Source organism: Lepisma saccharinum, chromosome 21 (genome assembly GCF_977018435.1).
Source record: "Lepisma saccharinum chromosome 21, izLepSacc3.1, whole genome shotgun sequence".
In the NCBI taxonomy this organism is placed as follows: Eukaryota; Metazoa; Arthropoda; class Insecta; order Zygentoma; family Lepismatidae; genus Lepisma; species Lepisma saccharinum.
The window spans coordinates 5,262,261-5,289,979 of NC_139249.1; the positions used below are offsets into that span (position 1 = coordinate 5,262,261).

At 37.6% G+C, this 27,719-nt stretch overlaps 2 protein-coding genes across 5 annotated transcripts in view; one reads left to right on the top strand and one right to left on the bottom strand.

Moving 5' to 3' along the window:
- Positions 1-259: 259 nt before the first annotated feature.
- Positions 260-27,661, top strand: mRpL43 (mitochondrial ribosomal protein L43). 2 transcript variants are annotated; one of them, XM_083143082.1, is made up of 5 exons: positions 260-583; positions 7,666-7,772; positions 9,507-9,709; positions 17,329-17,466; positions 27,280-27,661. In XM_083143082.1, the coding sequence occupies exons 1-4, from the start codon at positions 447-449 to the stop codon at positions 17,443-17,445; spliced, it is 564 nt and encodes a 187-aa protein (XP_082999208.1). In that variant the 5' UTR covers positions 260-446; the 3' UTR covers positions 17,446-17,466; positions 27,280-27,661. The 2 variants fall into 2 exon arrangements, with proteins under 2 accessions (XP_082999208.1, XP_082999207.1); XM_083143081.1 differs by lacking the exon at positions 27,280-27,661 and having other exon boundaries at positions 17,329-17,509.
- The window catches only part of Chi (LIM domain-binding protein 2 Chi), a 96,468-nt gene continuing 89,972 nt past the window's right edge, over positions 21,224-27,719 (bottom strand). For all 3 annotated transcript variants that reach the window (XM_083143079.1, XM_083143080.1, XM_083143078.1), the window contains exon 9: positions 21,224-22,701. In XM_083143079.1, the coding sequence (XP_082999205.1) occupies positions 22,447-22,701 (255 nt within the window). In that variant the 3' untranslated portion in view covers positions 21,224-22,446. The remainder of the gene's footprint in view (positions 22,702-27,719) is intronic.

The following is a 27,719-nucleotide window of genomic DNA, read 5'->3' on the forward strand; positions in this document are numbered from 1 at the left end:
CGCATGCTCCGCAGTAGCTCCGCCTTTAACACCGTCTATATTTTTTTCGTGCATCTTGTATGCTTTTAAGGAATCAGTATTTACGTATGCTGATTCAGAGGCTGTTAGTGGTTTGATTGGCGTTTTCTTTCAATTTTTGAACTTTTCACAGTAAAACAAGTACACGAACATGGTGATGGACAATTTGATTTGTAGTTGTTAACTTCGTATGCCTGACCGACCCCAGTGTGTGCATTTTACAGCGCAAAAGTAACCAGCCGATATACTTCGTTAATGGCGGCTACTTGTTAACTGTGGTAACTACATGTTCAACCTATTTCTACTATATGTTGAATGTCGAGCAAACCACCTGTGTTTCAGCTTTAACATAAAGTATACCATAGAATTGATGTGATATTAGCCACTTAAATTGTTGTACGTGTTAATAAGATTTAAGAGAATACAAAATGTCGAATACTCATCTGTTCATGGGCTCAGGATTTCCTAGAGCACCACTTGGAAATGGTTTGGGTAGATACGTTTGTCAGTTGCAACGATTAACGATAAAATTTTGCAAAAGTCAAGGGGATAGTAAAGGAGTAAGGTAAGATAATATGGGTTTTATTTTTAAAACTGTTATAATCATATTTTGTGAAACCCCTCTTGCACTGGAAGTGAATGAACCCCGAACGATAAATCTGTCCCATCTTCGATATTCACGAAATTTATGGTAGATGCAGACACTATGTTCCGTATATCGGAAACACGTTAAAATCTGATATTTTGATACTTTCCAATTGTGTATTGCGGAACATTGTTCAAGGTGCCATTATGATTTTTACACGAAAACAAACACAACTTCTCACATACAGAGTGATTTTTTTTATTCCTTTCTTTGCTTCCTTAACACACAATATGGCTACCACACCTTGACTTACGTTGTGGTTTTGCAGTGTTTCCAACCCTCTTCACCGAAAAATACCTACTATCGTGTTAGTCACCGGTGGAAATTGTACATTATGCACGGGTAGCTGACGGTTAGGCAAGCACAGTGAAAAAAAGGGGGTGGGAAACACTGACGGGCTTACGTCATCAAACGTATGCAGCATGCAGTTCACGTAGCGAAAGCAATGGCAATTGTGCGTCGGTGAGTTATTTCTCATGAAAAATACATGATTTCCCAGTCAAATACAGGTAACATTATAGTATAGGGGTGACGGATTTCTTCAAATTTACAGGAGAAAGTACTTACGGAAATCATTTTCTGTAGCATTGTGGAAGTTCGTGAATGTAGTTTTGATCCATTTTAATGCAAATACATGTTGTTTTCTGCAAAAATCTCTGTCCGACATGCTGTTTCTGCTGCCGCCATTTGCTTTCTGCACGAGAACACAATGTTCCCCGTAGTCAGTGTTTCAAACTTGCCGTGTTTTCACTAGAACATGACGTGTCGAGTATTTTTAATTTTTTTATATTTGTTTTTAATTATGCTTGCTTAACCTAACCTTACGGAAAATGTTTTTTGGGGCTAACGTGAATGGTTTTTGGGGCTAGTGTCAATGGTTTATGGGTCGAACGTCAATGGTTTGCGAGGTATTAGCATAATTTCAAATCCGGGCACGAAAGTAGGTATTTTCCGGTGAACGAGGTTGCAACACTGCATAAATCGACAATGCACATCGTACAACGTGCCCTGCACCAGTACGCTATCACCAACCATAATGTGTTACAGAATCGAAATAACAAGTAACAGTAAGTACTTGTAAATGTAAGAAATAGGCATTATCTTAGTTAGAAATGCATTATATCACCTTAAGAAATGTTCCGCATTCCAAAATAGTACGTTAGCAATGTCAAAAGTGCGAACTATATGATTTATAAGTGTCACCCCCATACTATAATAGTACAAAATAGATTTCACGATGAAAGAAAATATCTCGACGAACATTGGAAAGCTTGCAGAAACTCATTTCCATAAGTAGTTTCTTCCGTAAAAATGAAGTAATGTGTTTCCGATATGCGGAACTGTTACCAAACACTGTTTGCCCCCTTTCTTTCATGAAAATGTAACAAGTTTGCACTTTGATTTTCACGAAATTTGACAACGTTTACTATGAACAAAAACAAAACTGAAAGTAATTTGGTGGTTTAATGGTATTGAAATATACTTGTACAAATTTTCATCGGGAGTGTCATAGGTTGTAACTTACTAGTACTACTAAGTAAGTTCATAAAAATAATTAAGCCCCTGCCCTTGATAATGGTTATCTGAAAAGTACTTGCTTTGCAAGTTGTATATAAACTTCTAGATCAGAAAAACATTATGACAAGTTGAGTTACTCTGAGGTTAAGATGAGACTGACCAGATTCTCCTTTTGGTTCAGCATTTACCATTCTGTTTTCAATTCAACATCTTTTATTTATTTATTTACTTAAAAGTTTCAGATACAGTGCTAAAAAACAATTTTATACTGAAACTGTGCAACAAGAAATCAATAAAACAAGACAATTCAAGATGGCAGAGAGAAGAAATGTTACATGAACATTCTTAGCGATTGTCGGAAACTATCAATATTTACAGGGGGTCCATTCTGAAATCCTACACCCTCAATTTCGGTAGTGATTTTTTTAAATTTGTGCATAGAAATCAGTGTGTTAGACATGTTTAATGTACAGGGTGTACTTGACAAATTGAAATATCACTAGAAACATGCATCAAACCAAAAAATGTTCCATATGAAAGTATGATAGTATTGTGGGGGCAAGTCACCTATGCTACAATGAACCCACCGTGCCACTCCCAGTGGGGTAGGGCAGAGGGCAACCTTGAAATGTTAAAAGGGAACCCATATTTTTTATTACAGGTTCGAATTCAACATCCGTTTTGTCAGACACATTTTGTTCCATTCATGATAGATAGATGGCCCCGTCCTTTCGCCTCATCATCGGGGTGCTTGTTTTGGGTGACTCCCCTTGCTTCTCACCTTCAGGGTGCTAGATGCAATTATTCCATGCAATGCTCGAAATGATGTCCTCGAACTTCAATGCATTTGTTGATCCATTGTTCAAATGATTAAACACATCGCAGAAGGGTGTCTGCATCAATGTGTGTGCAAGCATTTCTTAATCGTTCGATCATGTTTGTACGGGTTGTTGGCACATCTTGATAAACACGTTCCTTCAGATATCCCCACAAAACAAAATCTGGTGACGTAAGGTCTGGTGATCAGGCAGCCCAATGCACTGGACCACCTCTACTGATCCATCGACCATTGTACATGCTGCTTAATTCCTCCTGTGCTATTATTGAATTGTGTGCTAGACAAACGTCATGTTGGAACCACATGTGCGGTCACAGTGCAAGGTTTACGTCGTCAAGCAGTCATAATTCCTCATGCAAGAACGTTCGATATTTGTGCCTGTCAAAAGTACCATCAATAACATAGGGACCAATCAGTTTGTCGTCTATGGTTCCACACCGCATGTTAACCGACCAAGGGTGTTGACGTTCAACTTCACACAACCAATGTGGTTTTTCCACACTCAAATAATGCATATTTTGATGATTAACCTGACCGTAGTTTGTGAAGGTTGACTCATCGGAGAAAGGTACGGTTGCTACGTGTCTGGAAAACGGAATTTTAAGATCATTTGAAATTTACGTGCATTTTGGAGTCTGCAAGAGAAAAAGTTGCAAAATGAAGAAGTGGTTCACTTCCATTTCTTGATTCGGTTCTTGTGATTCCACTCCCAAAAAATATTCTGTTCAGGAACTTGTTTCTTTCCTTCTTATGATTTTCAGTCTTGTTCCTTCGAATGTCTGTAATAAATTTTCACTTTTATAATTCACTAATTTTAGAAAGAATATCAAAGTAAAACATAGCATATTGTAGGTTAGTCGCGTGTTACTCACAAATCCAAAATATAAAAAAGGAAAGTTAAAAATTGTACTTAGGTATGTGAGTATATTGTTGTCCTGTAGAACGATGTTTCAGAGATTGACTATCTCCTTCTTCAGGTTCATAAAAAAACTAGGTACTTGACATAGTACTGCGTCAAAAATGTAATATAAGGATTGTGGTTGAGGGTTGGTTTGGATACATTTAAAATATTATGTTTTTTCTATTAGAAGTTCGTAAAAAGCATGTCGTTCCCTAAGAAAACTTGTACAATAGACCTATTCACAGGTAAAAAGTTAAATATCTAAAAAAACCTGCTTGGGTACGAATTGCCGAACCTGCAATTTTTTTTTTCAAGCAGGTTTTTTAGATTTTTAACTTTTTTTAACTTTTCACCTGTGAATAGGTCTATTGTACAAGTTTTCTTAGGGAACGACATGCTTTTTACGAACTTCTAATAGAAAAAACATAATATTTTAAATGTATCCAAACCAACCCTCAACCACAATCCTCATATTACATTTTTGACGCAGTACTATGTCAAGTACCTAGTTTTTTTATGAACCTGAAGAAGGAGATAGTCAATCTCTGAAACGTCGTTCTACAGGACAACAATATACTCACATACCTAAGTACAATTTTTAACTTTCCTTTTTTATATAAAGTAAAACATGCAGTCCAGATATCTGATTGATAACTAAAGTACATTGACAATATGATCATCGGAGAGGTTGGTGAAGATGAAATTATCGTCTATTATTTTATAGATCTTAGTCTTGTTGGCATTTCCTATAGAATTCCTATATGCAACAAAAATTTCTTCAGATGCTGTGTACTTATAAATGCAAGCAAAAAAGCAGCATTTTCTACAACAGTATAAATCCACGACGAAATGAAAAATTGTGTATGGTTTATGAAGATTATGTTGTTTATGAACTTTTCTGTTGTTTTTATATTGTGGAGATCTGATATGGTGAAATAATGTACCTCTGTTATCTTAGCATGAAGGCTAGATGCACGTGATTGTAGCAGATGCCAATTGTAATTTTACATTACAGGTATTTCTGTGCATTTAGAATGAAATTTGGTTTTAAAAAAATGTGAAAATGGATATTCATAATAATTAATTGAAAAATACAAGGTTCAAAAGCAAAAATCATGATGATAAGCATGTGTGGAAAATTTTCATTTTAGCACTGGATAACCTGGAAATGTCAGGGAATTTAATGATCAAAAAATCGTAGCTACCCTGAAAGTACTTTACGAAAGAACTGATGGTCGACTAGTATTTGTTCACATGCCCATTCACAAAATACCACTCGATTTCGAAAATCATCGCATGAAGTTCCTGATGCATGGACACGTGATGATGAAATTTGTGATGTTTCAATATTCTCCAAACACTATTGCGAGAAATTCCTGACTACGATGATATTACTCGCGTACTCGTCTGGGGATTATGAGCAATAGCTAGGTGCCACAAAATATGTCGGACAAAACCTACATAATTTCGGACGTCGAATTCGAATCTGCAATAAAAAATATGGGTTCCCTTTTAACATTTCAAGATTGCCCCCTGCCCCTTCTCACTGGGAGTGGCGGGGTGGGTTCATTGTAGCGTAGTTGACTTGCCCCCACAATACTATTATACTTTCATATGCAACATTTTTTTGTTTGATGCATATTTCTCGCGATATTTTGATTTGTCAAGTTACATGGGACACCCTGTATAAAAGAGAAATTACATTATGCAAAAAATAAAATTAAGAGTTTACAAATGTTCTAAGCAATTATTAATATATATTGAGTAAGATACAAAAGCATAGATGTATTATATTGTTGCATTCTTGCACAATGCTCAGTACAGCAAAATGTTCTAGTCATAATCTTACGTGAATAAGAACGTTGACCATACAATTTGTTGTACGAGGGTGAATCAAATATGAACGAGCCTTGTGTGGAAAAACAAAATTTATTGAAGGAAACAGAGACATTGCCACATCCTATTTTTCTACATAGTCTTCACCCTTAGTGATACATTTTTCCCAACGTTGTGGTAGGTTCTTGATGTCATTCTCGTAGAATGAAGCTGGGCGGGTAGCCAACCAGTTGCGCACAAAGGTTTCCACCTGATCGTTGGTCGCAAATCGCTCGCCACCAAGTGCTTCTTTGAGGGGTCCGAACAGGTGAAAATCACATGGTGAAAGGTCTGGGCTGTACGGTGGATGCGGAAGCGGTTCCCAGTGCATTTACACCAGTTTCTGCCACGTAACACCTGCTGTATGGGGTCTGGCATTGTTGTGGAGGAACAAGACATGGCGGATGGGACAGACTCGTCGTTTGCATCGATACTGCACCTTAACTTGATCCAGGAGGCCGCAGTAGTAGGGTGCGTTGATGGTCCAATGTTCGTGTAAGAAATCCACCAGTAGGATCCCCCTCCAGTCCCAAAACACCATGGCCAACACCTTCCCCGCAGACAACCGAACTTTGGCCTTCACGCCCTTTCCTCCTCCACTCCATGCTGGCACGCTTGGATGCTGGGGTGTATTGATGCACCCATGTCTCATCACAGGTAACGATGCGATGCAAAAACGCTTCCCCTTCCACGTCAAAATGAGTGTGAAGCTGGCAAGCAATGCGAACTCGGTCATCTTTTTTAGCAACATTCAGCAGCTTGGGAACCCACCATTGAGCTATGATTTTGCGGAAGCCCAAGTGCTTTGTGATGATTGATTGGACACCATAGCTCACACCAAGCTCTGCCGCAATTTGCTTCACAGTGACTCGACGATCCTGTTCGACAAGCTCACGAACACGAGCCATGTTGTCATTCGTCACACTGGTGCGAGGACGACGGGGGTGCACTTCATTTGCAACACGTTCACGGCCTTGCTGGAATTCCTTACACCACACCTTCACTCTTGCCCATGAGACGGTACTATTCCCAAACTGGGCCTGCAGTCTCCGGTAAATTTCGGCCGGTTTGACATTTTCCTGGGTGAGGAACTTGATGATTATGTGTTGCGCAACAGACACTGGCACACTCTGCTCACTCGTCGTGAGAGCTACTCAACGAAGCATGTGACATGCCGACTGTTCTGGTTCCTGACTCACGACAGCCCCACCTACCAGCCGCATATGCCCAATCACACCCTGCTACCCATTCCGATGCTTAGCCAATCAAGGCTCGTTCATATTTGATTCACCCTCGTATTTATTAGATTATGACAATGTTAAAATGAAATTACCTTCTTATGTGTTCAATGTCTGCTCTCCCAAGTTGAAAGAGAGAGATGATGAAGGTTGGCAATTTTTTTTTAACATTTTTTTGTTTTAAACAGTGTTTTAATCAAGAACCAAAAAACCTGTTTAAACAAATAAAATGTTTTAAAACATAATGCCAAGAAGACCTATTTTCTAAAAATAATGGTTAACAAGGAATCTGTTAATCATACAAGGAAGGACTGTTTTCCTAGTTATTGAGTAAATGCTTGACTTAACTTCTTAAAATACCTATTTATGCTAAACAGCCAGGTGTTTTAAACATAGCCCACGGGTATTCATCACGATATGTTTCTTTGTTAATTGCTTATATTTTCAGCTGTTGACCAGATTTCTGTGCACAGTAAACAAAATAACACGGATTGAATTAAAAGACAAAATTACAAAACATGCAAATAACCACAGACTATCAAACATCAAGTACCTATCAAAATGTTTTTTTAAACAAGTTAAAAAACAAAGCTGTGTGTTTTAAGAATTTAATGTGAATTTTATCTTGCAGAGATTTCATAGAACATGAGTTGCTTGATTTTGCCAACAAGAATCCTGGAGTGGTTGTCTATGTAAAACCAAGACGTCATAGAGCTCCTGTTTTTACAGCTGAATATTGTAAGTTTTATACATTTTGCTTGTAGAACATTGGAATTGTATCACTTACCGTAATCTGTCTAATGTGAAACGTAATATAATTCAGATGGTATTTCCTTTATGTCGAACCACGTGACGTGGATGATAACGTACTTGGTCCAAGTTCAGATTGTTTAATTTCAAATTGATCACGGTACATGTTGATTTTTAACATGGTTCGATTTCTATGCATCCATTAACATGTACTTCATCTGTGCATTGATTATTTGGTACAAGTGTTCTGGGGAATTTGTTTGCAAGCATGGATATATATTGCTGCTCCTATTGTGTCACGTGACATGGTTCTTAGCATTAAAGATGACATCTGTAAATGCTTTCGTTATTGGGTTTGATGGTTCAGGTCACTTAGCATTGAAATATCATCCCTAAATGCTTACAACAACTGATCACATGGTTTCTAGATTAATGTACAATGCCCCTTCGAAATATGGCAGTAGTCCATGTCGAAGACAACACTAAACCAGGGTTGGTCCATCCCATTTTTCCCCCGCATGGGTTTTTCAGAAGAAAAAAAGCTACCAAAAAATCCAGTCAAGAAGTGTGTCGGTTATGAAAATATTGTACATTATTGTTTTTAAACACTTGTGGTTAAATAAATTTCATCAGTTTGGGAAAACCTGTAGAAAAAAAAACCACACTGTGTCCTGCATGTGCAGTGCGCACATGAAAACATTGACTCTTGATCTCTGTGTGTAGAATAGTTTTTGTTGTCTTTCACTGTGGTAAGGTTATAGTTTGTAATGGCTCGGAACACTGACAGTCATGTTTAATCAATTTCTGTAGGAAAATGACGTCACTGACAACTCTTCTGTTAAATAAAGTTCCCAAACCAAAATGTTTACACAACGTTTTGTAGTCCTTTTTGTGATAAACAATATTCACCCGGAGACAGCCATTTCACAAACTGCATTTGAATGCTCTCCACTTCGTCTTGCCATGTTTTATACTGGGGATTCCACGTGGGACTGCAATATTAGAGTAATTGGCGAACAAGGACAATGTATATTTTTACAACTGTGGGCACAGGAAAAAATAAACAAAGTTTCTTCTAATGAAACCAACTAGTCTTGATAATGGGTGTTGAAAGACAGGTCAGATGTGAAGTGAACACCTGAGGTGAGTGACACTTCTCGTATGCCTCCCCTTCGAGCTGCCAATTTTATACTCGTATATAATGGTTGTTTTTTTGTTGCTGGATGTCTACATTGTACTTATCCACATTTATGATCATTCCAGTCTGTTTGCACCAGTTTGCAAAATGATTTAAACCTTTCTGCAGCGTGTAACAGTCATACATTGAGCAGATTGAATAATACAGTTTTATATCGTCTGCATCCATTAGGATATTGGTAGAGGCACATGTTTTTGGTAAATATAAAAATAAAATTTCGGTACGAAACTGTCAATTTCGGGTTCAAAAGTGGTAAATAAAATAAAATATCGGTGTTATAGCAGTGAAAAATTGAATGAAAAGTGGTATATAAAAAGACATTTTGATTTAAAAATTGTGAATATAATCCTAATTTTGATTTAAAAACTACACAAAATTAACATTTCACTTCTAGTAACACATTTATGTAGTTATCAGAGTATTAAGTTCATTTCTGTGTAAATAGGTCCATTTTTGCTTCTCCAATATTAACAGCAGAATTAATTAATTACCATTATGTTTCAGAGAGTATTTTATGTTTTCAGTGAATGGCGAGAGGCACGTACTTGGATTGAAAAACTACTCTCAACAGGAGGTTGCAAAGTGGGCAAACTATCTGCGAACACAGTCGGGTACACAGATCGTCCGACTTCGAAAGTTGTGGCACACAGCCCACCCATCGATTCAAGGAGTGTGGACACCATTCACGCACCAAGACCCTGAATTGAATGTCACGAAGTTTCCAAATGTAAGTATCTCTGGAAAAAATGTTGTATACAGGGTGTTTCATATGTCCTGGGATTTCCAAAGTAAGTAGTTCAGGGGCCCAACTCACCCACGGGAATGTGAGCATGTCGGTGAAGAGTAAATGTCGAAGTTTTAACCTACTTGACAATCCTGTAAACTGGCTCCTGCCCCACACATACTTGGTCCACAGTCTCAGGCGATGGCCTTGGCCTACCTGTTTATTCTTCAACACAAACAACCAGTTTCCTCGAATTTTCTACACCATTCTCTTACAGTTTTGTTCACTGGTGGTTCTGCATGATACTTGGTTCAAAAACCATGTTGCACTGTAACAGGTGACTCGGTTTTAGGAAACTGAAGGACACAAAAAGCTTTCCATTCACCTGAAACTGGCATGTTCGCACACTACTGCCTCCTAGTAGAGAAACTGGTAGCTAAGTACCAGTCGTGAAAAAAAACTTGTACATTTGCTACTGCAAGACCAAACTCAAAATCAGGGGGATTTATGAAAACACATTGTATAAATGAATATCATTGTAGCATACTTATCTGTTGAGCTTCTTTTTATTATTATTGGTCTGAAGGTTTGTAGCCATTTTTTAGTATTAATATTGTGCATATTTATTTGTATCAGTTTCTCTTGTTACATCAAAATTATACAAGTTTATATGCACTTATTTTACACTTTATAATTTAGTACTTTTTTTTTTTGTTGGCACATGTTAAAAGTTTTCCTTCACATCTTCTGGCACAGGCATAGATGCTAGAAAATGGACTTTGTTTCTTATCAAACCTCTGTACATTATTCCTCTCTGATCGTCCAATAGAGGACACTATTGTTTCATATAGTGCTCCATTTATAAGTAAAGTTCCCCATGCTGAGGCATATGTGGGGGGTAGGGCTCCACACGTTCTTCTATCTCTGCCATTATGGAGGTGATGTGAGCATCACCCCCCTTTGGCTATCTCTACCCCCTTTCCCTCAGGGTTGCCTATTTAGTGTTCCATTTATAAGTTTCATTTTTGATTGAAGTTTTCAGTCATTCCATTCCTTTTTAATTTTATTTCTCATCCTTGGTAGTCAATCTGTATAGGGCAGAGCAAGTTTTTTTTTTCTCTAAGCATATTGCCTGCTTCACTCGATTATGCAAGAAGTCCCAGATTTGCTACTCGGTGGAGGCATATAATGATTCAGGTCCCACTTTAAACTGTAGGCCCAGTCCCAATTAGCCTTACTATGCATAAAGTGGACTTCATACAAACCTTAAATTAGATTATATCTCTTATTGAGATCCATGTGTGCTTTTATGTAAAAATGGCCATATCCTTTTCTCTCGATTGTAACTTCAGTGCTTGTTTCAATACTAAATACATAGATTCTGTTACATGATGAACCACTGATCTATATCATGCTTTTGTAATACTTGGAGCATCTATTATGATTATAATTTTTTGTGCGTATAATTCCATGTTGTATTGTAGTGCCCTCTGTAAATGGCATGTGTGTCTGCTGAAAATATTGAGGAATCTTTGGTAGTTTAAACTGCTTAGTAAATTCCAGGGAAGGGAAATAAAATTCACAACCCACTCCCAATTGATTTTTAACGCAGTCTGTGTAGACAACATGATTTGGCCATTTGAATTTGCAGTTACAATGCTCACCATGTTTCTCAATAGTATTTCCAATTGATAAATGGTGTATTTCGTAAAAGTGATTGGTAGGGACATGACATTTTAGTTCCCCCCCCCCCATAAATTTTAATGTTACTTTGTGTTGCAATTCGGTATTGTTTTTTGTTGTTTAGGGCAAAATTCGGTGTTATTTTTATATGCATTTTACTGTTCCTTCTATGCTGAAGATTTTCACATTGCTTTAGTTCTGGAAAATTGATACAAAGTTGAGAGAGTAAGGTTTGAACCTGCGACCTCTCGTTCTGGATAGATAATGAAGCCAGCATCTTACCAAGGTTACCAATGAGAAAGTCTTTAAAACACCATGTGGAAGCAACTGCACACTTTCACCACAAATTGTGGACAAGATGCATTTATTGTATGACAGTCAACATAGTGTAATGTCATATTTGGGTATTTTGAGGTATTGAAAAATATTAATATTTGAAATGGGAGTTACATTTCTATAAATTTCAGAACCTATTTTAGGACGAAGATTTCAAAATTTCAATTATTTAACATTTCAGAACAAGTGTAATTTTATTTTTATTTTTGATGTGATTTGTATAATTATTATGCTCTGTGGCAAATGTGGCTGCCAAGATATTTGTATCCATTCTGTGAGATGTTGAAATTGCAAACGTCTTTTTTAACTTGAAATATCAAATATTAATACGATTCAAGATCATTTGTAACGTTTTTGAAAGGAATGTAAAGATATTGAGATTTATGCTTCTTTTCAGTTAAATGGCACAAACTTGAACTTTCCAACCTTACAAAATGTGCCACTTTATGTGAACAGGAGTGTACAAAAGATTTTATTGAAATTGTATATTTCTACTCATATTTTTCATAACCAATGCACAGTATAGAGAGCCTGTTGATTATGGAATTTTGGAACATGATAAAAAATTGTAATATTATTTTACAAAATAGGTGATTTAGCTTCAATAATTATATTTAAATCAGTTTTTTCTTTATTTTGTTGGCTCACATCGCATATTTTTGCGATTTCTAGTCAAAAGTTGCCGAGTTCAGGTACTACAGTGCTCAAAAAAGTTTTGCATATTCAGGGTTTGTGATCATTTTATTTTACTAGATACATGGAATCATATTCAAGAGTACAGGGGAGACATACAAACAGAAAGAAAACACTGCAGTCATGCAGAAGAAACAAAATCACACCACAAGCACAAGATTGAAAATGTGGGATGCGAAACACAAAAGAAAGGCAGTGCAATACCGTGTACCTACAGTTCACAGGCATGCTTGGGATCAACAGATGGGAGTTCAGTACCGTGTACAGCCACCTCGAGCCCGAAGGCATGCTTGAACACGACGGGGCATGCTAAGGATAAGAGCATTCATCTTCTCCTGCTGAGGAAGACTGTCCCACTCTTGAATGGCAGCCTCCCACAATTGCACCTTGTTCACAGGAGGATTTTCACAGATGACAATTGCTCGCTTCAGGTGTCCCCATGCATGTTCCACACAGTTCATGTCTGGAGAATACGCAGGCCACACCATGCGTCGAATACCGTGCATATCAAGGAACTCGTGAACCACTCTGGCTCGATGTGGTCGAGCGTTATCATCCACCAGCGTGAAGCCATCCCCCACAGTTCTAGAGAAAACTGCTACCACGGGTTCGAGAATAGCGTTTCTGTACATCAGACCAGTTAGGTGACCCTGGAGAGGAATTAGGGGCGTACGTCGACCAAACATGATTCCACCCCAAAACATGATGGAGCCCCCCTGCTGCTGGTGACATTCCTGGATGAAGGGCTCGTTCAATCTCTCATCTGATCATCTCCAAAGCCTTATGTTTTGCTTAACGGGTGCAAACTGATGGTGACCTCATCTGTAAAGAGCGTGTGCTCCCACTGTTCCTGACTCCATTCGCTGTGCATTGTTGCCCACCTTACACGGTCTCTCTTGTGGTGTGGTTTCAGAGGAACCCTGGGTATGGGTCTTCTTGACGTCAATCCTTCCTCGTGAAGTCGATTCCGCACTGTCTGATTGGAAACATGCGCTCGTGAAGCCCTCCGCAGATCCTGGCACAAACTGGTAGCAGTTGCAGTGGGTCTACGACGTGCCGAATTCACCACGTACCGATCTTCCCTGCTTGTTGTTTTGCGTGACCGCCCTGTCCTTGGTCGGTCAGCAACTTATTGTGTCTCCCTGAACTTTTTCCACACTCGAGAGATATCACTCTGGCTCACTCCAACAGCGACGTCCACTTAGCGATATCCCTCTTGCAGCAGCATTAGAATTCGAATGCAGTCCGTAGCAGAAATGGTTGCACGAGGCATGTTGCCCTTCGTTTTCCACCCACTCTCTGTGCAGTTTCCAACTCACAAGTGCGGATAAGACAAGGACAATGCTTCCCATCGGGCTGCTTTCAAATCTGCTCAGGAATCATGTGGCAACTACTGTCCTCTATCTGCTGAATATCGAACTCACTTGGTGCATTATGTCCTTTTCTGTCTTGGGCATTGCTCACATAATGAACATTGTATACCTTTTGGGAATATCGTGACTCAAATCGCATGCAATCATAATACCAGGTGGTTATAATTAAAGTGACGGTGTTCAGAGTAGTACAGCACGGGCTGTAATGAGAGTAGCAGACTGAAACTTCGTAGATATGCTAATGAAGCAATGCGCTCGCGATTTATGCAAAAAAAAAAAGTTCCAATTCTCGCCACCAGGGTAAAAATTGGTGCTGTAAGCAATCAAAACTTGGTATAATTACAGGAAAAACACTATAAATCGCAGAAAACAACACTCTTTGTAATAAAATATCGCTACAATTTCACTATTCGAATTACATGAACATTACTAAAGGAAAAAGAAACAAGCGTCACCAACAACAACCAGGGAGCTCACACAATGGTTAGGCAATGTCACCGACTTTGACGTCAGAGTTACGGAAAATTCCACGTTTTGACTGCTTACAGCGCCATTTTTTACCCTGGTGGCGAGAATTGGAACTTTTTTTTTTTTTTTTTTTTCATAATTCTCGAGCGCATTGCTTCATTAGCATATCTACGAAGTTTCAGACTGCTACTCTCATTACAGCCCGTGCTATACCACTCTGAACACCGTCACTTTAATTATAACCACCTGGTATATAAAACTATTTTTGAGCACTGTATTATATTATATATGTTCCAAACAGTTGATTAATATCTTTAACTTTCTTCGAAACACAATTGACAAAACTGATTTAATATATCACAAAATCAAATCTTTGCTTTTAACATTTTGAAACATTTGAACATCACAATTTTTATTTTAAGCTGTTAAGTGATGAGCTGGTAACATTGAACAGGGTTGGTGACGAAGGGAGAAAGGACTTAGAAGCTCTTTATTTCATAGGCAGCTTGTTTAGCCTAAAATTAAAGCTTTATGGCACTTTTTTTTATTGTAAAAGGAATATCAAAGTCATGTGGAAGGACTTCTGAAATGGATGAGTCAATGCCACCATTTTGGATTTTACACAGATAAGTATTAGTGCACAAGAATCTTAGTGAACATATTGTGTTTAATGTTCACAAACAGTACATTTTAGTGCTTTAGTAATTCATCTATTGGAAGATTGATATATTTATTACAAATAAATTTGTTTCAAGTGGATGTTCAAGTTTAAATGTATGAAAACCAGCTTCATCCAGATACTAAGAGGAATAAAGTATTTCTCACATTGAATAATGATTGTACTGAGAATGGAAACTCAAGAAATAAGACTATTAGATCTTTCTCAAGATCTTTCATACAAAATAATTATAACACAGTTTCAATACAAGCACACCAAAATTTAACTATGAATGCTCTTCTTTTGAATAACCCAAGTAACACTGCACTAATACACTCATTGAGCCTTTGGTTAGTCACGCATACATTCTAAAGTGCACATGTCATAATGTTCGACCAATCAGATGTCTTCTTTCCACTGAGTGCATAACATACGATGCAAACCGAGTATAAAATAAGAACCAAAGTTCCTTTCACACCTAACCATAGCATTCTTGGTGAGGAACCGGGTATGTTTTAAGATAGCCCAACATTTTGTTGATTTCATCTTGGACTTACGTTCAGTGTTTCAAACTACTACTGTTTTGATTTTCAGGATGAAAAATCGTATATATTGTCCGAAATTTGTAATTCCATTTATGATTTATTTCATTGTATATTCATTATATTATTGGTTTATAGTAAACTGCTTTAATGAAATGTGCAAAAGTGGAAGTCTTTCACTCCCAAAGTTAGCTGCTATCAGCTGGCGCTAAAGTGATATGTTGCCAAATTTATGAATTTTGGACGACATTTTTTCAGGGCAGTCAAATAAGTTCTGAAGTGTACCTTTAACCTTTTGCTGCTCAAGCGTCTCGATCGAGATACCCAAATGTAACCCTCACGGAACCAAGCGTCTCGATTGAGACGCTGTGTCAAGGTCGTAGTTTTTACATTATAACTTTTCTATTTTTGGCTAGAATTTCGATTTTTCTTTTTTATATTGTTCCTAACACATGTATTTAACAGAAATGTTTTTTTGCATTTTTTTGTCTTCATGAAAATGGAGGGGAAAAGGGACTTCTCTTTTGCGTCTCTTTTCAAGGTCAAATTTTTGCTGACAAATGAAGACCGGCTTTGTTGTTCTAAAGCAATGCTTTTCACTCCCTCCTGCTAAGTGCATTCGAAGGAAGCTTGTTTATCAGTATCCGATGTCAAAATGAAAGTTTTTCGTGAGGGTGCAAGCAGGGGGTGGAGGGGGAAGACTGGTTGTTGAATCTGCATTGTGAGAATGGAATTTCGAAGCGTGCTGAAGGAAACCTTTGTTTCCATTTTTAAAAAAAAGTATTTTCAATGGATTTACCCCCTTTCCCCCTCCATATATACGCCGAATGTGCATAAATTATATATCGTCTGAATCTGTGATTCATTCTGCGTACAATGGTATATCTTTTATATCTCTAGGGCATTTAGTTTCTGAGCTATAGTCATTTCAAGGTACCGCTGCATTTTGAAGCTTGAATCAGTGGCGTGCCGACCATTCCTTTTAGGGGTACCACTCAAGTTACATTGGTCATATGATAATAATGCAAATATTTTTGTGTTCCTTACATGTCAGCGATCATTTCCATGTGCATGTCGACACTGTCATGTACTTTTTTCTTGGGGGGAGGGTGGGGGAACCAAATTTTTTTCCCCCGAAATTTTGGAATTTTGAGAGTTAGCCCCCTCCCCCCCGCCACATATACACCAAATTTGCAAAAAATTCATATAGTCTTAATCTCTGGTTCATTCCGCGTACAACGGTATATCACTCATCTCTCTAGGGCAATTAGCCTCCGATCTACACTCATTTAATTGAAACTGCATTTTGCTCAAAATCTGCTCGGGCAAGAGAGGCTTACATGTGAAAAAGGCCTTGGGCGGCAAAAGGTTAACTTGTAGCAAGCACTGAAAATAAATTATTGTATTTCATGTGCAATGATATACCTTAAAATCACATTTTTCATGCCTACAAAATTACAAAACATCATCATTTTAGCCTAATAACCAATTTTTGTATAACGTTTTCTCAATTTTATCATATTTTGCACTGAAAGTGAACAATGTCTTTTTTTTTCTACTTGGATTCCATGCATGTGCTACTTATTAATATTCACTGCTAATTCACTCATTTACTTTTGGTCTTAAATGAATTATTGCAAAAACCTAGGCACAGATTTGGATGAATAGACGGGACTCAAGTGTGGCCAGCCATAAAAATAAATTGAGCTTGGCATCTCATTGTAATTCATTTCAATTATTTAAAGAATCCTGTCTATGCGTATGGAAAATTTGTTGGTCAAAGTTAGAGTTGTGTGACCGTCTGTATAAAATTATTTGCTACAGTTTGTAATGTAGTCATTGTTCCAACTTTTTTGTTTGTTTTCATAGGAGGAATTGTCACAGGTGATAACAACAGGACCTACCGCCACTGAAATGTTGTTGGAAATGTTCAAACAGCAGCAGGAAACAGAGGAAGTGCCGTTGGAGGATAGACAAGGAGAGTAACTTTCTGTACAGTCATATAGAGTAGGTAAATATTTATCAATAAAATTTGTAGTTTTTATAGTTTTTTTGTTTTAATTGCCTTCTTTCTTCAAGAATGACAAGTGGGTATTCACCCGATTAGTTTTAAGTCCATAATCAATCATCTTAGGGTTGCGGTGGTGGTAGCGTCGTAGCCTTGTAATCCTGGGTTCAATACCCAATGGAGGCACATGGTGGTTTGGATCCAACTTTTAAGCTGCAGGCACAATCCTGATTAGCCTTTCTGTGCATAAAGTGGACAAAACAAAAAAAAATAGGTAGAGTCTGTTCGTTTGGTACACATTCAGATATTCTAGTTGAGGCAATACTTTTAACCTTTAGTGGTCAGTCTCTCTCGTGCCGGTTATTCTCTTTCAAGCCAGGCTTTCCAGGCATGCACTTGTCAAATGTGCTGCAATGTTTAGTAATATTAATAAAGTTGTAGAGAGCTGAAGTTGACTTTATCTTTGTGCGCAATGACAGACATTTCAATGGAAGCGTATTTTATCCATATTCCCTCCCAATAATGAGAAGAAAAATTTTACAGAACTTGTTTGGCAAATCATAATTGCCATCACAAGAAAACCGTAGTGAATGAAATAAATATATATATGTAACACTACAATGCTTCTACAATCATGCGAAGCCATGATTAAAAACAGTTGAAATGCTTCGGGGGGGGGGGGGGGGGGGGTGTATTAAAACATGTATAATGCTCATAAAAAGCAGTGTATCAATCTTGATGGGGTAATTTGGTTGTAGCCAGGGGTAGAAATAAACAGGGTGGCCATGGAACCTGAATTTTTTAAAAATATTTCTGGTTCGCTTATGGAAATTTTTTAATAATAACAAATACAGTATGTGTTCCTTTAATGTTTGTGCATTTTCTTTATCATTAATCTCCCCTTTTCTCCCTCGAAATCAGAATAATAAACATGTCATTACAAATTTTTGTACTACTGTTAGTTGAATTATAAAATCAGCAGCGATATGGTAGTCAGCCATATATTAGAATGCATTGCATAGTTATTCATGCTGTTACCAGTTGAGGCTTCTTAGGAAGTCCACTCTTGTGCAAGAATTAATTACTTTCAATCCAATCTTGTACTAATTAATAAAGATTACATTTCATAGCTTATCTTGTTTGGATTCATGGCTTTCTTAGCCTGTATTTGGCAAAAAATTAAAAATATAAAAATGCTGGCACCTGAATAATTTTTAGTTGTAGCATTGGCCGTATTGAAAATAACAGTCTCCGAAGTTTCACCCACCTCCCTTTAATAATGAAGACAGTGAAATAAAATGTAATTGGAATAAATAAGCTGCCTCGTTCTGATAAACAGCATTCCAAAAATTTGGTTCAGGATTGACACCTTGTAGATGCAAATAAGTTGAAATTTGGAGATAATCACCGACATGTCACTCGTGTGCCCACATTTTAGAAAAAAAAAACAAAAAAAAACAACACAATTTGAGAATTTACAATTCCAAAAAATGCATTCTTTATGAGCTCCCCCCAAAATGTGGAGATGCGAGTGTGGTCATTGCAGATTGGTTTTTGATAATGCTCACCTTCAAATTTCAACATATTTGTATCAATAGGACCGACTGATGCTTCAGCTGAATTTCAAGAATACCATTTCACAGCACAAGATGGGTAATTTATTGTAATTGCAATATCTTTTTTCTCTCTACGGGCTCTTTATTATTGAAGAGAGGTGAGCGAAACTTCGGCAAATTGTTGTATGCTTGTACTACGAGACAGGATGGAAATTTTCATTACTGGCAATAGGGGCCAGGTGGAATATTCCAGAGTACCAAAATTTCGCAAAAATTTGCCTTTATGGGATTTTTCAAAATGTGGGGACGGGACCAACGTATCCTTGAAGTTGTCATGATTGGCTGCAAAATTTTGCATCTGTATGTCCGAAGCCAGATCCAGATTTCAGTAACATTGCAGAAATTTTATTGAAAGAAAAAAAAAACTATTTTGTTTTTGAGTAAGTTACCAAAGTATACACACATAAATGAACAAAAAAAGCAGAACTGAAATATCTTTATTAGATACTACATATTACATTCACTTTGGTCTTTAGTGGTGGCCAGCCACAGGGGCATGCTGATTTGTTTCTAATAAAATTTCCCCTCTGCTAAAAGCTGTCATGGCGTAAGGAAATGGGGGGGGGGGACAATTAATTTTCTCGATATGACAATTAGATCTTGCGCTACAATATTTTTGTACTTTGTGGCAAATTTGGAAAGTACACCTGGAAGATGCTTGTCTGTAGAGACTTAGTCATCGATGGTTTTACGTGGTACCATTTAGCAGGTGATTATGCCATTGCTATGGTGGGGCCTGCCTGATGGCAACGTCTTCACCTTGCTATCAAGAGCTCCTGGATTTTATACCCGGTGGAGGCACATAGTAGTTCAGATACCACTATACACTGTAGGTCCAGTCCCGATTAGCCTATATAATATTAGCATAAAGTGAACTTAGAAAACTCAAATCCAACTGATGATAATTTGTTTAGAAGTTTCACATTTTCAAGGTTTTCCTTTAGATGCTATTGGTTTGTGTTAAAATTTTATTTTGAGACGTTAAATGTTATTAGTATTTTACACACGTTTTCAATATTGAATTGTAATGTATGCATATTCTTGTTATTTTATGTTGCTCCTCTGCCTCTTTTGATTTATTTCAATGATGAGGATGATTTCATGAAATTGATGAAGGGCCATTCACTTAATTTGCTGAGTCACAGAGTTTGCACATTGTGATGCATTGACAGGTTTTCAAAGTATTAGGTTTACCAGATATAACCTCAAACATTTCAATACAGAAATGCACGTTTTCTGCATATACTAGTTTGGCAAGTAGTATCTCTTGAAATTCAATAGGGCTTCTCAATCAATTTGGGTTCTTGGTTTAGATCAACTCTACCATCTACATTGTGGGTGTTGGAACCAGGCACAGATCCACGGGGAGGGTGATAGAGGCAATCCCAACTGCTAGCTTTTTGGATATCTTATGGTGCCTAATATTTTCCAAGACTCGACTGTTCTGGCTTTTATCATTAGGTTTAAGTCTAATTTTTGCTCATGATAGGCCAAACGGAACTGCAGCTACAATTTAAATTTGTATCTGATCACAAGACCACTGCAGAGAATGGTTTTTTTTTAATGTCATATCTGAACATTTAGTTTACCATGACAATGGGAGGAATTATTATAATAACGACATACAATAATAACAATTTATTCCAGCCCTGCTTCCCAATTCATTGGGAAAAAAAACCCTTCTCTAGTTCCCTGTACATATAGCACAGTTCCATGAAGGCACATATAGAGGATGTGGGGGGGGGGGTAGTAGGGCCCCACACATTCTCGATCTCTGCCATTTTGGAGGTGATGTGATCATGTTCACATAATGTGGCACACTTTATAAGGTTGGACAGTTGAAGTATGTGCCATTTTATCTGAAAAGGAGTAGTGTACAATGTTAGGGGATAACAAACATCCATACCAGGAAGGAAAATCAGAACTACAGTCAACAGATTAAACAAAGCAGTGATGCACTGTCCTATCCATTCCAAATGCAGTAACCTGTTAATGAAGGTATTAGTCGGAACTATGAAAGTTACCTACACATCTTTCTTCCCAAACTGCAAGTACCTCTATATAATTGGACAACTTCCACAGAGTTAACACATTAGTCTCTTGAGGTAATATATATTAAACACGCAATAAAACAATGATGTCCTGAACCATGTTGATTCCTTTAATCTGCTTTTAATTCAATTCTGAAGAGATTGAGACATGTCACCTTTGTACAAATGGCCAATAATATAAAAGAATTCCTCAACTCTATTCTACTGTAGTCTGCACCAAATCAGATACATAAAGGTACCTATCTTTTTTTTACTGTTTCCTGGAATGATTTGCATGTTACAACGCACAAATCCACCAAGACAGAATGCTTACAGTGATGAATATAAGGAAAAAAAAAATAAATACTGTCACACAATTTTTTCTTTGTTTTCATCTTGTATTGTCACACCTGTAGTGGGAGAGCACACATGCATAAGCTGTACTGGTAATTCATTTCTCCTGCACCTTGGTTCACTTAAACAACACAAGAGATTGCAACTATAGAGCACAAGTTCACAATTAAAAACAAAACAATTTGGACAAACACACACATCTACATACAGAGAGTTGTAAAAATACAGTTAGAAATGAGACCTCGTGAAAAATACTGAAGTCTTGATGTATCATCAAAACCACACCAACGTTGGCCGTCGGTGGTGACTTGTGAAAAACAATGCAACAGAGATTCAGTCACCCATGTCTCTCGCTTTTTTCCCCCACTGGTAAAACATTTCCAAGTTTTAATTTTTATGGAACGCCCATGATAATCTAAAAACTTCACTATACAAAATTTGTTTTCAATCTGCCATCTGGAATAAGAAATTGGAATCAAGTGCCGTGTCATTTGGAAGAAAACTTTTTTACCTCCAACAAAGACATGAATATATTTGTGTAACATTTGTATCTTGGTTCAAAAGTTTATGGTTTTCAATGGGAAACAGACAGTGGAATCTACAGAAATGTCTAATAGAAACAGCTCCCAGGGATTAAACACTCACTAACACAACAGATACAGCATTTCTCATTATAACCCTACCCTACTCCCTCTCACTTCCAAGTATACTCTCACATGTCCGAGCTCACTTAATACCATGTAGAAATACTTATCGTTTTCATGTCTTTTTGTCTTCAGATATAGATTCACTATTTAAGTACATAATACAGGTTTTTCTTTTTTGACAAAACTCACAGAGGTCCTACACAACATCGTTACGTCACAGTCAGATCTGTGTTGTTACGTCGTTATGCCTCTTTCACAACAGCTGACACAATACTGAAGTGAGTCTACTCAAGGGTGCACCTTGAGGCTAGGAATGTTCCCATAAATCTAAACTACTGGCTCACTGCTGGAGACTTCTTTTCCGAGTCCTGACTGGAAGGGGTATTACCTTGTGTAGTGGCCACAGGACGCTCTCCACTACCTGTCCATGAATTGGCACCACTAGTCATGGGCGAATCAGAAAAACTGTTTTCCTCCATGCTGTTTTGTGCATCGTATTGTGTATTCTCCAACCTGGTTATTAGACGTTCATCTTCGTCTCCAAATTCTCCTCCCATGAGTGAAGGCTCACCAACCACCATCACATCCTGCCAAAAGAAAGACAAACCAAATTTCAAAGGTTTTCTAAGTCCCTTTATCCTACATATTCAACTTTATGGCTCTTGGAAGTCTCTTATTTCCAAATATTAAGCACCTTCATTCTGTTTTTCTTGCTAGTTAATGGAATTATTGTAGTCAGGGGTGGGTGGGTGTGTGTGTGTGTGTGTATAAAAAATTGGTGTAGGAGACAGTACTTACCACAATTGAAGAAAAGGCTGATATTTCGAGGCTATAGCCTTATGATCACATGTAGGTAGAAAGAATGGAAGTAAACAGAAGCATAGAGGCAAAGAATACTGATGCCAGCATCTGCACAGTGGTGCCAGAAACAAGTGATAGAACACGGGTTTTCTGAACACATCCTTTCACCAGTGTTTACTGCAGGGTGGATGGTGGGTGGGTTACGGTTCGGGAGGGAATGGAGAAATATTTATTGGGGGGCTATTGTGGCATGCATGCCTGATATGTAGGCGCTTTCCCATCACCTGCAGGTGGAGGCACTCTTTCTTATTCTATCCCTTATATATACAGGGTGTCATTTTAATGGCACCCACGGAAACAAACAACTTTTCTCAGTAACATTTTTCTCTGTGCGTCGTTTCAGCGCTACAGTTGTTCAAAAAAGCCCGTTTTGCCGCCTGAATGCTGGCAACCACACACAACATTTGATTGCATTTATGACGTCATATCCCATCATGAAGTGATGTGTTCCAGGTTTGCCAGGAACAGTAAAACAAAACAAGAAAACACGTTCTGTAACCTAACAGGAAATAACAAACGATACGAAAAATGGTAGAAACAAATTAGAATTCAAGTGGAAGTGGTAATATTGAATTTTGTCTCAGCTTGCATGTCAAATATTTGCAAATCCAGTTACGAAATTGGCATCTACAATTTAATCTATCCACTTCATCGTTCTGATACTAGTTGTCTGTGACACACTGAACAAATGACAAAATAGAAATGAAATAACTCAAAATTTCAAAGGTAAGCAACACATAATATAATGTATATTCAGAGCATTATGAGGCAAGAGAGAAATATGATTGAAAATACAGGGATATAAGTAGTAGTAATACAAGCTCTGCGACGACTGTGTTTATCTATGCACCGGATACACATATAATAGTTTGCAACTGTAAACAGGGCAGTATATTCTCTACTGATTCATAATTAGATTGTTACTGTGGTTGTATGTGTTTTAGCCGTAATGTAACAACGTGAACCTCGGATACTTCTGTTATCAGCACAAAAGTACCACAAGGCATCTGGACACAACCATGTAGATATCAACCTTGCAACGAGATTTGCAAATATTTGACATGTAGGCTGAGACAAAATCCAATACTGACACTTCATTTTGAATACGTTTTTTTTACCATTTCTCATATCGATGGTTCACTTCCCCCTTCCCCTGAGGCGACTGCTGATTTTCTGGCTGGTAGGCTATGATGTTCGGTCTTCTGGATGCATTTCTCGCTTCATCTTACAGGTAATAATGTGGTTGGTAGTTTGTCATTTTTCACAAAATTTGTGTGTTCCTTGCAACCCTGCCGTGCGCTGTTTCGCCGCAGGAAATGACGTCATAGATACGATTAAATGGGTTGCCGGCATCCAGGCGGCAAAACTGTGTCTTTTGAACGGCTGTAGTGTCGAATCGACGCACCAACGAGAAAAGTGTTACTAAGAAAAGTTGTTTGTTTTGATGTCCTCTATATGAATCTGTGGTCCGTGGGTGCCATTAAAATGACACCCTGTATATCGTGAGGTAAAAGCCACGATATGCCTCCTATTTTTTTGTGGTGGTGTAAAGACATTTTAGATTTTGAGCAACCATCTTCAGACTTTCCCCCTTCTCCATTCCAAGTTTCAAACTTCTATCACCAGGGGTTGCTAAACTAGAGCGAGGAAAATGGCAGCATGTAACCATACCATGTTGGTGCACCTGAAACTGTGTGTGGTGACAAAGTTTCTAACTGCAGAAAATGTGTCTCCCAATTGACATCCATCAGAGAATGAAGGCTTTTTATGGCAATGAAAGTGTAACATCAGTACTGTATGGTGTTGGGCTGTTCATGCTCACAATGAAAACCCCCCGAGGAACTCTCGTGTGTGACAAAGAACGTCTTGAGAGTTAAAGAGTTCTCAGCAGGGGTTTTCGTTGTGAGCATGAACAGCCCAACATCATACAGTCCTGACGTTACACATTCATTGGCATATATAGCCTTCATTCTCTGATGAATGTCACACAGTCACAAAAAAAAATAGGAGGCATTACTTTTCAGCGTGCCCTCGTACATTGCATGTTCAGTATGGGTACCATCTGCTTGCATACATGCTTCAATTCGAAACTCACAGTTGTGTAACATGTCTGCTATTGGGGTAGGGTTTGGGAGATGGCAGCTGTGATCCTAGTAAAACTCCAGGGGTGTTAGGTCTAACTGAGGTGGATATTCACTTATGTAACCTGACTTTTGCCTCACCCTGTATTTCGAGATTTCATACATGGGGGTTAAGCATATCTATCCTCAAGAAGATTTTTGTTTGGTGCAGGTAGTGTATCAAGTACATTTTTTTCAAGTAGCTCCCTAATGGCCCTCATGATGCTAAGTCAACACCGAAAGTTTGGATATCCCGCTGGGAACTGGAATTAGGACCAAACACGCCAAAGGCAAGAATGCTACCCTTCAGTTACACAGGAGTACTATGCTACAACATTGGTTACTGGTTGTTACAGCGTCTCCGAAAGGTCTGGCACCATCGACCAAATGAGGCCCTGTACTATAGCTAATGGTCATTATGAAAGCATACGGAATGCAGTTTTGCATCAGTGTTTAATGCACCTTACTACCCACTCCTCAAATTATTTTCTATGTATTGATATCCATTACATATGATATTTAAGAAACACAATCTGCATGTTATGACTAGTGCTTTTTGAAAAATTAGCGAGAAATAAAATAATTTGTAGCCTGGTTTTATAAAGTACTCTTCAAAATACGCAGTGTCTAAGGCAAGATCACTTACAGTCACCTGGTTACAAGTACTAACTGAAGGGGTGAATGAACCTTTGGAAATAAGAGTTCTTATAATCTTATGGTACAGAAATGTGCTTTTTAATGTAGCATATGTCTAATCAAAAATGTAATTTCAGTAACTCGTGTACTCTACTTCAAAATTTTATCATGCACGAAAGAAAAAATATTTTTAAAACACTTGCACATACAAGTATAAAATTATTCTTTGAATGTTAGTGACAATGGTTTCACATTAGCATTAGCCTTTAACTATACTTATTGTAACACTATTCTTCTGAGAGGGCACCTCTTCTCTTGTCTTCAGGTGAACAAATCTCTATTTTGCTAATGCTTGGGATCAAACCTAGGACAGACCTGTCTCCACACCAACAAAAAGAAATTTGTTCATCTGAAGACGAGAGAAGAGGTGCTCTCTCAAAATGTAGTATTAGAATAGGTATAGTTAAAAACACTAGAAAATGGATAATGTCTAGGACTGAAATGATCCCATACCAATGCTCATTTCTTATCAATTCTCACCAATCCTGATGCTTGAAAATTTTAATGAAGGAAAGTTGTTCAAAATATTGATTAACATTAGTGTGTAAGTATTGCATTCCGATTATAAATATCAAAGTATCAGTTGTGCTTCAAAATATTCAAGAATTGCACTAGAATGATGATAAAACTTCCTATGTAATCACAAAATACAATTTTTCCACATACTATTAGTGCACTATAGGGATGTGACGAAGCTGAAAATGTACCGATGCCGATATTTAACCGATTCCGAAACATAAGATTATTAAACAGAAATGGGATGTTATTTTCAGCATGACAAAAATAAATTATCTATGTACATTTCTATTGCATATAATATGTATATACATATATATTCTCAAGAGATGCGAATGTACATTTGCATCTACAAAATGTTATGTGAACCTTTAAGAAGAACATGGATTCTTAAGAGATTAAACATTAGTACACAAGCAGTTCTTTGAAATGCAAAATGAATTCCTGTTCTGCAAGATTCAACTTCAGAAACACGAGATTTGGAAGCACTTCAGGAAGTAACCTACTTCTTCTCTTATCTCAAATCTGTTCAGCAACACTGAACACTCAATCACTGAATACTGATGCAGCAGGTATGCCCAAGTATTTTCTCAGGACTTGCTTCAGGTTTGAATATTCATTTTTGAATTTCCAATACAACAGCAGATCCTGGTTCAGCAATGTACTGTTTTATTTCCGATTTATAGTTAGGTTGATCCTCTGAATGAGTTTGCAATAATTTTATTACAAAAACTCTACAATAATGACGAATCATAACCAAATTTTCAATAAATCTTACAAAACTAGAATATGAAACTTATTAGAAGCTAAAAACTCTAGTATAATCTGTACCGGTTTAAATATCGGATTTTTGCTGATTCCTATACCGATGCCGATGTGTCAATTTCGGCCGATTTTCATACATCTGTAATCGGCTTCGGCACATCCCTAGTGCACAATAAATGGAAACTTCAAATTTTGCATAATTTTCAGGATAATTAGTCTCCAAAAGTGCTGTGTGGCCTGCAGCAGGGCTCACGCCAAGTCTCGACAAGAAGAACCTACTCACCAACACCTTATACTGGGGAAACAGTAAACCAAGATCCACTGAACAATAACAACAAAGTAAAAAATGCTATGCTGTAATTCCAATGAGGCAGGCATGTTTCCTATGCAGTGCAATCCATTCAATAACAACGTTCATCAAACACTTGATAATATTCACATTGGGAAGCACAATTACCTCTGCTCGGCTCCGTTCGCTACAGGTTAAACAGAATTTCAATATTTGTTACATTATAAGTTTGACTGCTATATGCATCCCTGTACAAAACTGCAACTAGAGTAAGTAGTGAAGAAATAGTGCTTGCTGCTTATACAGGATTTTATAAAACTGGTGCTCTTACTGCCTCATTGGAATTCCAGTAATACAA